At 44.9% G+C, this 13,815-nt stretch overlaps 1 protein-coding gene across 11 annotated transcripts in view; it reads left to right on the top strand.

Moving 5' to 3' along the window:
• The window catches only part of RBFOX2 (RNA binding fox-1 homolog 2), a 170,129-nt gene extending 156,951 nt beyond the window's left edge, over positions 1 to 13,178 (top strand). For 10 of the 11 annotated variants that reach the window (XM_077783381.1, XM_077783383.1, XM_077783380.1 and 7 more), the window contains 3 exons: positions 4,656 to 4,744; positions 5,684 to 5,756; positions 6,866 to 13,178. In XM_077783381.1, the coding sequence (XP_077639507.1) occupies positions 4,656 to 4,744; positions 5,684 to 5,756; positions 6,866 to 6,910 (207 nt within the window). In that variant the 3' untranslated portion in view covers positions 6,911 to 13,178. Of the gene's footprint in view, positions 1 to 2,149; positions 2,227 to 4,655; positions 4,745 to 5,683; positions 5,757 to 6,865 lie in introns of all 11 variants that reach the window. The other variant, XM_077783382.1, reaches the window with a different exon arrangement.
• The last annotated feature ends 637 nt before the right edge of the window (positions 13,179 to 13,815 follow it).

The following is a 13,815-nucleotide window of genomic DNA, read 5'->3' as shown; positions in this document are numbered from 1 at the left end:
GTCCCATTACCATGTAGAAGCACCTGCTGCAATGGACACCGTTGTCCTGTCACCTCTTCTAATTCATTCATGCTCATTCCTGGTGCACGTATGCCACCCTTCTAATACAGAAATACCAGAAGCAGTTCTAGCCCTTTCTGCTTCTTAACTTCTGTTGTATGGAACTGTGGGGGTGGAGAAGACACATCTGAGAGATGACAAATAAAAGACCCTAAAACTGGGCTTGCTGCCTAAACCTGGCAAGCAGTAAAATGTACCTGACTGGTACCATGGGTTCCATGTTTCTTTGGGGTTATGGACACACTTGTGTCCTAGGGGCAGAAAGACTTTGTGGAGTAAAGAGGGCAGTGACATACTTTGTGTGCCCTTCTAAGGCAGGAAGGGAAAAAGAAAAGGGAGATTTATACCACACTGGCGTAGTAAGCTGTAGTTTTGGATTTCCTCTTGCTCTTGTTGGAGTGTTCACCTGATATGGACTTGAAGAGTGGAGGAGAAGATGTACTTGAGCTGAACTGCATAAAATGCAAATATATTTTCATTAACATACTCAGTAATCAGAATGCTGCTTTAGTTGGGATTGCAGCTTCCTGTATGTGTTGTTTTCCTATGTTTGTCTTATTTCAGAAGATATAAGACAATACTGAAAAAGCTGCCATCTAATGTTAAAGAAGGAATTTAAAGTAAAATACTGCTTTGTTGATGAGCCAAGGACAGTAACATCAGAGAAGAGTAATTTTAAATTTGAACTTTTGTTCATACCCAAGCAATACAGCTGTTGGACAGCTCAGGTCTGTAGGCTCAAGCACTGCATGGGGAAAGGGATCCAGCATAGCCCCAACAAGACTAGAATGCCAGATAGGCAGAGAAAGAGAACTTGAATCAAGATCAAGATAAGCATTATTTAGGCTGGTGTTCATTTCTCTCACATGGTCCCCAGACAGTCCAAAAGCCTGTACCAAAAAGGGCTAATCTTAATTTGCACAGTCCTTTTGGTTGTTTTTAATGCCCAGTGAAAGTGCATAAACCTTCTCACTAGTTCCCATTCCCTTATGCAGGCAGTAATTAAACTGTCCCATTGATAGAAACATCTCTGACATAACGTCTTCACAAGAAGCTCAGCCACACTTACTTCTTTTGAGATGAGATCAAAGATTTTTAAAAACAGAACCTGTATGAGTAACCTGTCCCTTTGGAATCAAATAGGTGGAGTGGGAGTTGCATGGCTGTCCTAAGTTTCAGGCAGTAAGCCACTCAGTGGTTTCTTCTGTTGCAGTTTGGCTGTGGCACTGAAGGGATGTGTTGAAGCTGGCAAGGGTCTTTTTTTCTTCCTTTCCTTTTTTTTTTTTGTTTTTTTGTAATAATTCTTTATTTTATTTGGAAACACATTTTCCCCTCTTTGTTGCTGTGGTTGCAGATGCTCTATGCTGTTATCATTTTTATTTACTGGAGTACCTGAAGTGGGTGGCACCAGAAGTCACTGGGGGCCCTAGGACCTTGCAGATGAGCTCTGCACATCAGTTACAAGTTTTGTGTGAACAGGAATAGCAGGATAAAATATCTGGTGCATTGGACAAGCTGAACAGACTTTAGATGCTTTTATTGAATTATATAGGTGGATCCTGGGTTATGGAGAACAGGAGCATCAGCTGGGTAAGGCAACCTGTACAATGCCTGCTCTGTATGGTCCCAGAGCTTGCTGAAAGGATTTATGTAAAAGCAAAGTATAGTTGAAACAGTTCTTCCTCTTTCTTTCACCCTATTTTGGTATATTTGGACCTGCTGGTCATGCTAAATACATCCCTGTTTCAGAAATCTTCCAGCTGTCCACACTCATTGCTCCTATGACAGGAATGCACCATAGCCATTATGATCCCCATTTTTGTTTTTATTTGAAGTACACATAAGTAGACTTTGCAAATTGCTTTGAAATGAGCAGGTCTGCCTGTTTGTGTGTACCTCTATCCTGAGATTTTTTTTTTCCCCTTTTTTAAATAACCAGTAGCTTCAATTTTGCATCAGTGCATGGTTAAAAAGCAATACACGTCAGCTATTTCTTAACTTCATTTCTCCAATGAATTATTTCTCCTGTTTTTTTTTTTATTTTGGTTTTTTTTTGTTTGTTTTGTTTTGTTTTTTGTTTGTTGTGCAGTTGACTGAAGAAATGTTAACATCCCGCTCTAAATCTCTCAGTGGAGTCTCTGTTCCCTTCTCTGATATAACAGATGGGTTATTGCTTGTTATAATTATTAACATTGTGGTGTGGGACAGGGCTAGGGTGGGAGCCATTCCGGGGGGTGAGGGCGGTGCTGCGGGAGTCGTTAAGGTTGGAATGTTAACTCCAGTGGTGACTGACTGTTTCCGTAATAGCAGGTTGTTGTGGCTGCACGCTCTAGTACTTGAGGCTGTGTACTTCACTGAGCTTGTGGTAGAGCCTAGGGCGAACTGCTGTCCCAAGAGAATGCTGGGATGGATAGAACTAGCCAATATGAGTCTGAACGTGGTGACTTTGCTGGTTGTTCTAGCTCCAGATGTCAGCATGCTTAGTTTTTAATTTTGATTAATAAATGTTACTCCATTCCCCCTCCCACACCTGATTCCAACCCTTCTTTCTTCTTTATTTTTAGTTTTCTTTTTGGTTTGGTTTTTTTTTTTTTTTTGTTTGGTTTTGTTCTGTTTTGTTTTCCTTTATGAGACATGAGTTAAAAGACAATTATATGATAAGCCTTTTTGGTTTCAAACTGCATCTTGCTCTCATGTTCAGAGTATGTGCCAGTCATGTTTGAAGCAGCTTCTGGTCTGAAATGTGACTGGCAGGTGTGGAAATGTGGGGCAGAGTGGGAATCAAGGGTGCCTGCTAAGGCCAGCTGCCCTGCGGAGGGTAGTGCCTGGAGAAAATGCCTCCTAGACTGTGCTCAAGCAAAAAACCAAGGGTTCAGGAAGCATATAGCCTAAGGGGGATAGTACAGTGGCATTGATACAAACTTTTGTCTTAATTTGGTGAGGTTAATGAAGGTTGGATTTGGATTAAGGCTGCACCTCATTCCTCTGGCCTCTGTCATGTTTTACATGGTGGCACAATGATAGCATGGCAAAACCAAGCTAAACATCCCCAAACTGTCAATCCAAAATGCAGGATTTGAAACAGCCAGGTGATATTAAAAGGGCTAAACTGTAACATGGCATCTTTTCCAGGCCATGTGGTGATGTTTCACAGGTGTTGCTTTTTACATCTGTGTTGCTTTTTCTCCTGTTAACTAGAAGATTGAAGAGGCTGCAACTCCCTTTTTTCTGGAGTAGGAAAGGGTCTGCAAACATGTTTTGGATAGCACATCAGCCTTCACAGAGCTAATGTAGGCCACATTAAAGAAACCAATATTAATTTTAAATCATTACTTCTAATTTAAAAGCTAGCCAGGTCCAGATTGAGTACTGTTGAGCAAAGACACAGTTCTGTAGTGGAGCTAATCTTGTACTCTTAGTTACATGTATGAAAAAGATATATAGGGAAGAAGTAGTAGAGGTATGTTGAGCTACTCTGGAGGTGAAGAGCATCATTCTGCCTTCTAGTCCTTCAAACCCTGAAATGTCAATTTGAAAAAAAAAAAAAGCCAGAAGCAATCTGGAATTTTCCACTGGTTTTTTATGGCTCATTATGTTTCTAGAAAGTCAGAACTATGGTTCATTTACCAAGCCTTCACCCCCGAGTTTAAAAAAGTGTTCAGAAATACAATAAAGATAAAACCAGGGGTTCAGAGCCCTATTTGCTGCCTGCTATGCTACCTTTGTCCCTGATCTGAAAGGTGGCTGGCCTTGGTCTTCCAGTACTGCAGGCCTTGCTCTGCCCCTAGAGCTCCTTGTGGGAGATCCAGGAGGAGACTCACAGGTCTTCTCTGAGTCAGAATTCACATTTTGACAACACAGTTGTTAAGTACATTTTTAGTAACTACCTTTGATCACCTTTGCTACAGGTGTGTAGCATGGGTAGAAATACAGCAGCAGAACAGACTGTTCTGGCATAATTCTCTTGACCTGCTTTCTTATATGGAGAGGAGAGGAGAAAGTCTGGCTGGCCTCAATATTGGTTTGCTTGTTGACAGCCCTGAAACCAACAGGGACTGTCTTTTCCTGGTTACTTTTCACCTTCTCTGACTATTGATATTTCTGCACATGCGGACCCATTTAAATTCTAGCCCTTTGGATTTTCCTGGCTGTAAAAGAGAGAGGATAAAAAAAAAAAGTAGAAATTTCTCTGAACGGTTCCCTTTCTAAAATACTTCATAGAAAGTGTCTACCTCTGATTTCCTCTCCTTAAGAGGAAGGGGCCATAAAAATTACCTTGCATGCAAGATTCTGGGTCTTTCCGGGTTTCCATTTCCTCCATGCCAAATTGCATTTTCTAGGGTTGTAACAACACTCAGTCTTCCTTTAGTGTATTCCTTTTGCTGAAGAGGGTAATGGAAGGGCCTCCCTGGTCCCTCTAAGGGAAGGAATAGACATGAGTTAATGGGTGATGCTTGCAATAGACATGACATGGGAGCTGATGCAGTTTGAAACACTTCCTCTCCTTGTGATGTGTGTGACTTTTTAAAATTTTTTTTTTATGCTCTCCATATGTGGACAGGTATCTGTAAAGTCAGTTCTCTTCTCTCCTGCAGGGTGGATATGCAGCCTACAGATATGCACAGCCTGCTACTGCAACAGCAGCCACAGCCGCTGCAGCCGCTGCAGCAGCTTACAGCGATGGGTATGTAAGGGAGAGGTGTCCATGGGTACTAGCTTGCTGTGCTCAGGGATTCAAGGAGCATTGACCCATCACAGAACTTCTGCTTCTTTCCCCCATTTCTTTGTCTGGCCTGCACTCTCATGTGCACACATGCATGCACCACCCAACACGGAAGACTTGAGTGCACGGTTTGTCTCTGCTCCTGGTCAGTATTGCCCTCTGTGTATGTGAGCTGGCACAAATCCTGGCCTCTTCCCTATCCTTGTGATTCTCCTCTGCACAAAGCAAGCAGTGTGGTTACAGCCTGAGAGTCAGAGATCTGACTTTGGGGAGGTTACTAAATCACTGGGTGCATTTCTCTTCCCCATTATAAAGTTAAAATAACTTAGCTCATGCAGTGCTCTAGGATGCTTTAACATGCAGCTCTGAATAGGTACAAAGCATTGTCTTCATCAGAGTGCTTGCCTTAAGATTTTTTCATTGCCTGTGCAATGAGGCCGTGTTTTAATTCTAGCACATTAAAGTTTATACTCCTCTCACAGTAGAGAATCCCTCACTGCTTTCCATTTAGCAGCTGTTACTGTTCCAGTAGCACTAGTGCCAGCAGTCACTCTCCTCCTTAATTGCATCACACAATTACCCAAAGGTAAGGGCTGCATTAGTTGGCATTTCAAAGGTGTACCTCTTTCCTGACCTCTTTCCTGCAGGTCAGGCTCATGGCCTGTGCCACATTGCTACTGGCAGGCTGTTCTCTCGCCCATCTCATACAATGCATGGCAGCATGCTCATAGGATCTCTGCAGAGGAGCTGCCTTGCGTGCCTGTGTGTGCATGGATGCATACATGTGTGTGCAAGGGCATGCTGCTGCTTCCATTACCTGTGGTCAGACAGCTATTACTCTGCTCCTCCCAAGTGACTTTTTTTTTCTTTTCTTTTTATATCTTTTCTCCCTCTCTTCAGTTATGGCAGGGTGTACACAGCAGATCCTTACCATGCCCTTGCCCCTGCCGCTAGCTACGGAGTTGGCGCTGTGGTAAGTGGGATTTTCTTTCTTGTGCTGTTTCTCATTTCCAGGATGGGGAACAGCCACTGGGTATCATGCAATGAAACCTCACCCACCCAGAAAAATTTCTGTGTTGAGGGAGGAGGTCCTTAGCAGCAGTGCTGGGTTCCCAGTTGTTCCACATTCATATCTGTGCATGCACTAAGAAGGGATCCAGGCTGTAGGAGATCAGTTACTACTCGGTCTTGCACATCATCTAGTACAATGAAAAATGAAAATTAATGGCAAACAGAACTGCCAGGAGCCAGAACACTGTTGGTGAATCAGTAGAACTGTATCGAGATGATACATAAAGCAAAAATCAGCAATAGAGATTCAGGATACACTTTTTTTGCCATTTTCAGTTCTAGGAAGCAAGGGAATAAGTTGTTCTTGTGACATCTTGCAGCAAAGCTGCTTCACTTGGTTCCCTCTTGCACTAGTGGAAGGATACAGTGTCCTGCCTGCCAGCAGTAGTTACACAAGGGCAGGATGAGGTATGCTGGCATCAGAGGGGAGTGGAGCAGCTTGCTGAAAACACATGCTTGCCCATCTGCTAGCCAGTGCAGTATCTATGTTGTTGCAAAGGCTGGAATACAAATGTGCTCAGAGAAAAAGACACCTAAAAATAGATATCTGCAGTGTGGCACCTCCATTTCAGCCTCAGCTCATCATGTGGATTCTCTTTAGGGTCAATGAGGGAAAAACAGGTAATTCTAGGATACCCAGTCATCATATCTATTTTAGACCTTTACCTTGAGGTGAGGTGAAGAGCATCCTAGAAGTCCTGGTCTCCGCAGTCTCTAAAGGCAGCCTGGACAACTGGCTTGAGATTAGGACTGGTGAGTCCCCTCTCTGGTACTGAATTCCCTTCCACCAAGACTTGCCAAACTTCACCTTCAGCTGGCTGGCCATGAGCATGCCCTCCTGAGCCACATCTTTGGTTTTGCAGGCAGAGTTCTCTCTTGCTTCTTAGAGGTGCTGATGGTGGTGGGTCAGTGCCAGGACAGGTCCTTCCAGAAGCATTTGGGTGCTGTCCTGGGTATCTCTTCACAGTTCTTCTCCTAACAATGTCTTTTTCTCCCATTTCATTTTTACAGGCGAGTTTATACCGAGGTGGCTACAGCCGATTTGCCCCCTACTGAAGTGACGTGAACCCCCTGCAAGTGGGACAGCCCCCCCAGTTCATGAGGCCTGGCTATTGCAATATTTACTAGTAGAGGAACTCTATAGCAAGTCGAGGAGGAAAAACAAAAAAAAACAAAAGAGAAAATACTTTTTTATACCTCACTATGTTCTTCGAATATGTATTTTTTTTTCCTTTAAATTTCTGCCTTTAATTCTTTTGTTCCAAAGATTGTGCTTTTTTTTTTTTGTTTGTTTGTTTTTTGTTTTAATTTTTGGGGTTTTTTTAACTGTGGTAAAAATAATGCATTTCCGTGTCTGTATGTTGGTGCATAGCTTATCCTACCAATCACGGAAAAGGCAACTAGCGATAAGGAAAGCTGTTAGAAACTGATATCATGCAATTAATCAGGAACACGCAGACAGAGTTACTTCCCTGGGTCTGGTGCTTGGTGCCTGTGAGACAGGAGGACGTGAGGGAGAAGTCTCCACCTGCTGTGTTTCTTGTCTGCAGAAGGAAGCACTCTTTGGCTGTGTCTGGGACCTGAATGTTGGTGGAAAATAGTAATTTATCTTTGGAAATGGGGAAATGGAGAGACTTTCTTTGTTTCTATAACCATTTGATGCACACAGGTTTGTGACAGTTTCAGCAATGTCAGAACTTTAGACTTCACAAGAGAAGAGTCTCTCAACCTGCCCAAAGACTTCAGCTGTAGGGGACAAGACTTTGAAAGGAGTTTTTGATGAGGATGATCTTTTCCCCACACACAGAACTTTTACTCGCAGATTTTTGTCCACTGCAGGTGGCTGTAATTGTCATTTCATTCCTTCTTTTGAAGATCTTTCTCTCTTGCTGTCCCTTTCCACCCCTTCATTCCATGAAGAGTGGCAGATGCAGTGCAAGATCACGCAGAGTCCCTCTGTTGTGGACAGCGAGTGATTAAATTTGGAGAGGTGAAGCACCTGCAGCCTTGCAAAGGAAGAAGGCGAGCAGAAGAGTTGAGCATGGCACACTGTCCGAGGCCCAGCATGCAGGGGCTGTTCTCCTGTTCATCCCGGGCTCTTAGGTGCTTCTGCAAGTAATCTATTTCAAATAACATGAGTGAGGAAAAGCCAGCCATGCTTAAGCTGCTCGAGGTGAGGGACAAGCATGTGGCTTTGTGTGGGGGAAGAGGATCTTTTATATCTAAATGTGATCCTGAAGTAGTTTTGTATCTGGCAGAAGCAGTTTGTTCAAGCTCTGAATTCATAGGAACTTCTTAACCACAAGCTATTTCAGGCCCTTCCATAGCTGCATTGGAGCCCCTGGGTTTGTTTTGCCCAGCTTCTCAGAGAAAGTTGTGCACCTGGTCTGCTGAGTCCATATAGACACTACATATTAGAAGACTTGGAAGGATAGAAACTATTTAGCTGAGGGGTTCACGACTCCCAGGACCATCTCTCTTCTGCTCTCACAGACAGAGAATTCGCTGTGTTTCAAAGACAGCACACTTAGATGACTGTTAGCTGTGATGTGATGCAGAGTTGCTGCTCTCCAGACTTCCCTGTTCAGCTGCTGGCTCCTAGAGTGCTCCCAGTAATCCCAGTGGTCAGAGGCAGGCTCTAATTGCATGCTGGAAAGATGCAGAAGTGTAATTGTACCAGGCTGCCTGGACTGCATGGATTGGTGCTGGGGTGAGCCACTGCCCTCAGAAGGGCAGCTCAGAATATGGATTTGCTGGCGGAGCCTCTCCAGCTCCTGTTGAACACCTGCTTTTCCATCCATCACTGATACAGAGTAGGAAAATTCATGCATTTAACACTAAGCAACATCAGCAAGCAGAGGTCCCACTCTTGGGGGAGTGTCCTGATCCAGTTACACACAACCACACATTTTTTGCTCTTCCCCAGTGATAATGGACCCTCTCTGTGCACAGCAGAGTGGAGGCACCTCAAATGGGAAGAATGGGGACACCATTAGTTAAGCTAGAGACCCTGAAGCTATTGATTTTTCTGGAGGAATAGCTAGATAAAGGGGACACCAAACTGCCAGCCTGTTGGCCACATTTTTTTTTCCTGGTTTTATTGTTGGTTTTTTACTTTTTTTTTTTCCAAGCCAAAGTTTGGTTTGTTGCTGTTATGACAATTTTTTTGTTGTTTGTATATAAATATTTTAGCTTGAAAATAGGGAGGGGGAGAACAGGGTTTTGGGGCTTTCACAAAATCTAGGAAATGAGGGAGACTCGGTGTGTTTCTGCCAGAGTTGGGGTAGAAGAGGGAGGACTTGTGGTAGAGATAGTCATATTCAAGGGCAGTTATTTCCACTGCAGAGCAGCCAGGGGACATGTGGAGATGGGATGCAGCAAAAGCCTCTCTATTGGACTTGTTCTCCCCACTGTGGATGGAGGGCCTGAGGAAGGCTGTCCCTTCCCTTCCTGCAGGCAGTTCTCAGGCTGTGAGCCCAGGAGCATCTGCAGAGCCCTGCTGGGGCAGCTGCTCCCCCCCGCCCCTCTCCCACATTCAGTTCAGCTGGTTCTGACTGCAGCTCCCCAAAAGCCAGGTTCTCCCACCCTGAGTGCCCTCCCCTGCCCTGGCAGTGCCACCTGCAGCCCCCCCCGCCACTTGGCCTCCCTGGGAGTAGGAGGGAGGCCAGCCCCATTTCTGCCTCCTGGCAGAGTCTATGCATGGCAGCTTCAGCCCGCCCAAGTATTTTAGGAATGTGAGGGGTTTAGTGCAGAAATACAGAACCTTTGGGAGGCCATGGTGCCCTGATCTCCAAGTAGTACCTGTTCTAAGACCATCCAGCCTGATTCCTCCTGTATCCGAGCATGACCTGCTCTGGTCCCTCCCTGCTGGGCTTCTCTGGTGCATTGAGCAGCCAGTGTCTTTGTGGCTCCATAGTTAATGCTGCAAGATCCCCTGAGGGAGCTTGCTGATTGCCTGGCTTCCTGCTCTCAGCACTGAGCTGCAGAGGGAACACCGGGACGCTTGCATGGCTGGGGGCCAGAGGTAGTTCACTGGTTCCAGGTGTCCAAAGCAACAGACCTCCCAAAAACTTGCATGGCAAGGTTTCTTGAGTGAGTGTTGTGTGTGACAGGAGAGCTCTTCAGCCTTTCTTCCCTGTTGGTGAACAACAGCTCCAGTTTCACTCTGATGTGTTATGAAGTGGCTAGAGATGCTTTCAGAGTAGCCAAGGTGTGGCTGTATCCATCTTCTGAAGAAGTGAGGACAAAGCCTATATCTCCCTATGCAAAATTAATTACGTTTAATAAATTGAACTGGGCCCTGGCTTATAAGAATGATGGCAGCTAGTGTTTGTCTGTGCAATGGGCCTGCAGTCACAAGCCCCTTGTAAAGCAGGGTTTGGCTTTCTGAGGGAAACTGCACAGGCAGCCTGGCAAATAGCTTGCTGTTTGTCACCTTCTAGTCCGGTGGCTTCTGGGATTCCTCTTGATGCAGAGAAAAAAAAAATTTCTTTAAGTGTAGCTGTTTGTGCTGTCTTGCAATAGGTCCAGCCAGCACATGATGATATACAGATGAGCTTTTGGTTTAAAGAGTTGGTTTATTTAATGTGCTGGTCTGTATTTCCTTGCAGTTACATTGTGCTGGTATAAAGTAACTACTCCTGGCGTAGCATATTCTCTACTGGGAATAAGTTATATTGATGCCCAGCACGTTAGCAAACTAGTTGTCCTGGTCCCCATATGTGGGAGGCTGCACTGTTGTAGATGGGTTAGCTTTTCTAAGAAAAGCCATGACAGGACCTGGAGGCAATGGAGAGCTCAGTATGAGCCTACTGTAGCCAGCTTTTCCCAGGTTAAGCAGTTTGGTGGGTCCTGTGTCATGAGTTCAGATAGACAAAGCCATGTTTAAAGATAGCTATGGCTTGGCTGTTCCAGTGCCTGAGAGGGAGCAGACTTGCCCAGCAAGGAGCACTGGCTCTGGAGTCTGAGTATTTCAGACAGGGCTCTGTCAGTGACCCCTCAAGGGTCCCTGTGGGGCAGTCATGTCGCTACTTTAGACTTTGCTTCCCTGTCCCTAAAGTGAAGTTGAAGTTTATCCCTGTTCTTACCTGTTTTGAGATTCATGGATGTGAAGTGTACAGTGAGAATTGAGGAGGGTTTTCTGAGTAGCTGGCTCGAGTGCTGGTTGTGGAATGGTTAATGAAGCCATTTCCCTGCCTGACAAGAGATCCTGGCTGCTGGGCTTTCAATTCCAGCAACCAGAGCTCTATCAGTGGGGAATACAAAGCAGAGCCTCCCAGTTCTACCCATGTTTTTTCCCAGCTCATCTCTATCTGTATCTTCCCATCCTAGCCATGAAGATGGAGGCAAATGGAAAACAGGTTTGGGGAGCACTTAGGAATTTAATAAAGGGAAACCGAAACAACACCTCTGGGGAGCGCTTTTGCTGAATCTAGCTCCAAAGGGAAAGCACACAGGCAGCCTGGCAGAGGACCTGCTGCCTGTGGCCCTCCAGCCTGGCAGGGTGGGGGAATGCTGTCCTTGGTGTAGAGGGGTGATTTTTAGTGTTTTACCTGTTTGCACTGTTTTAAAATAGGAGGGGAAAAAAAAAACCAACCTAGTGAACAAGATGAACATCCAATGTAAACTTCTTTGTGTTTTTATTTTTGACATGCTCTTGGATAATGTCAAACATTTTGTAGTATACACCAGTGAGACTTGATTCTTTGTTGCATAAAACACTATTTTTGGTGATGTTAATGTCTGAAAAGCCTGTTCCCTCCATCCCCACCTTACTGATTGCCCTCTCCACCCTCCAACCCCAGTAAACTTCTCTTCTACAATGAAAACTCCAGTCAACAAGGCAAGCAGGAGTCTGATAGCCAGAGCGTTGAAATGGGGCCCTTTGCAAGTAGGCTGTGGGGTTTCTGCCTGGTCTGCTTTGCTCCAGCCAGGAGCTGTCAGGAGAACCCCCTTTCCTCTGCAGTGCCCGCATCAATGGCAGCCTAAACGGGACTCGGGATGGCCAAAGTCCCGTCTCTCTTGCCACTGCTGACCCTGGAAGACAGCTTCTTGCTGGGGCTGCCAGTGCTGCCCGTGGTTGTTCTGTTGGGTCCATGGGCTGCAGCTGGCCCAGGCTTGTGCAGGTGACCAGCTTCCCATGCTGCCTCTCAACTTGTGGTAGAGCAGGAATGCATTAGCCAAAAACCTTGCCTGATTTCACCAGGACATTGCTGGTGTCTAAAGCCGTCCACCAAGATATTCATTTGGCTGGCGATCGGTCAGCAAAATGCCCGTTAATCTTAGGAATGTCTTTTTAAATTTTTGTTGATGTTCTGAAGTGGGTCAATAAATAATTTACCAGATTCCCAGTTCTCTGCTGGTGAAGGGGCTTGCTGCTTTCCTGAGGAGTAAATTCCTTACAGAAATCAGGCCTCCCACATTAGGAGTCTCAGTTCTGGTCATATTTTTCTATTTTTTTCTGTTCACAGTATTTTGTGTGTGCGAGTGTTGTAGTTTTGGCAGCTCAATTTGGCTGCATTATCAAGTGACAAAATCATCCTCTTTTACTCTAGGGGATATGATTCGGTTTTGTTTTCTTGGTTTTTTTTTTGTTTGTTTGTTTGGGGGTTTTGTTAGGCTTTGTTTGGTGGGTTTTTTTTGTTTTTTTTTTTTTTTTTTTTTTATGATAAATCCTGCTTGTAAATAGCTGGAGCTAAAACCTGGGGCTGATAGCAAATGAGAACCAGGGCTAAAGAATGATACAGAGCTGGTGGAGTATTTTACTGACCTCACAGGCTGATCTCTTTGAGACTTGGAGATTTTCAGTGCAAGGCTGAGATGCCACAGCACCTCCAATGGCAGCAACAGACATGCCCCTTCTTGCAGTCTCCCCAGCACCTCCCATTCCAGGTACCGCCGGGGAACAGGACGTGTCCCGAGTAGGATGCGTTCCCTTCCCCCTGGATCATTTCCTAGGACGCCCGAGCCGCTTGCCCAGGGTCCCATTTCCCTGCTGACTCTGGAGAAGCAGTATCTGCATCCCAGGGCTTTGTGACAGCCTTTAACTTCCCGCCCTCCCTCGTTAAGTATCATATTGTATAGTAGCTTTCAGACCATACAGTATTCATTGGGTTACTCCTATTATTATCAAGTAGCTGGAATTGTGAAGGTTGGAGTAGTTAGATCTTTAGCTTTTATTCCTTTTTTTTGTATTACTATCCATGTGTATAAATTATTGATCATGTTGCTGGCTTTTATAAACTCTAAGCAAGGGGGGAAACCCTTCCTAACCCTTTGCAAATGGTAATGAAGCACTGTTTTTAAATAAAAGAGAGAAACACCAGTCTGCTGGCTCCCCTGTGTTGTTTCTTTTTCAGCACACCTGGATGAATTTCACTGGTGCATTGCCTTGGCAGGTAAAATGCAAAGAAGAGAAGCTGGTGTGAAGAACGAGCTGGGAGATTGGATCTTCTTAGCAGTGATAAAGGGCCTTGGCAAGTCACACTGGCAAAATCCCAGCCCCATCTGTTCCTATTCTGACCTCTCGGAAAATCCACACCTTTCCCTGCCATTCTTTCCCATTGCTTATTAGCAGAGAAGGGTCAATTGTTTGGTATTTGATAAGAAGCCTTTTTTTTTTTTTTTTTTCCTTTCTTTCCAAACCTGTTAATGTGGAAGGAGAGACAACCATTTCAAATTATGGTGTCTGCATCTCTAGTGCCTGTGTGGCCAACCTCACTCTGTGTTAGTACAGGTGTAATAGTTAACACGCAACTGGAAGCTGGGGTTCCTGTGTCAGTGTAAATTTCCTCTGGGTGTTTGGACATGTCTTTTAATCACTGCCCCTGTTGTTCTGCCTGTAAAAGGAATCTTGCTGCAGACAAGCAGAAATTCATTCACATTCTTTGTAGTACTTAGAAATCCTCCAGTGAAAGATGTCATGCAAATATAGATCTGTGTAATCAGGTGCCTTTAAAACT

Source organism: Lonchura striata, chromosome 5, assembly GCF_046129695.1.
Source record: "Lonchura striata isolate bLonStr1 chromosome 5, bLonStr1.mat, whole genome shotgun sequence".
Taxonomy (NCBI): Eukaryota; Metazoa; Chordata; class Aves; order Passeriformes; family Estrildidae; genus Lonchura; species Lonchura striata.
This window is presented reverse-complemented; position numbering and strand designations above follow the sequence as displayed.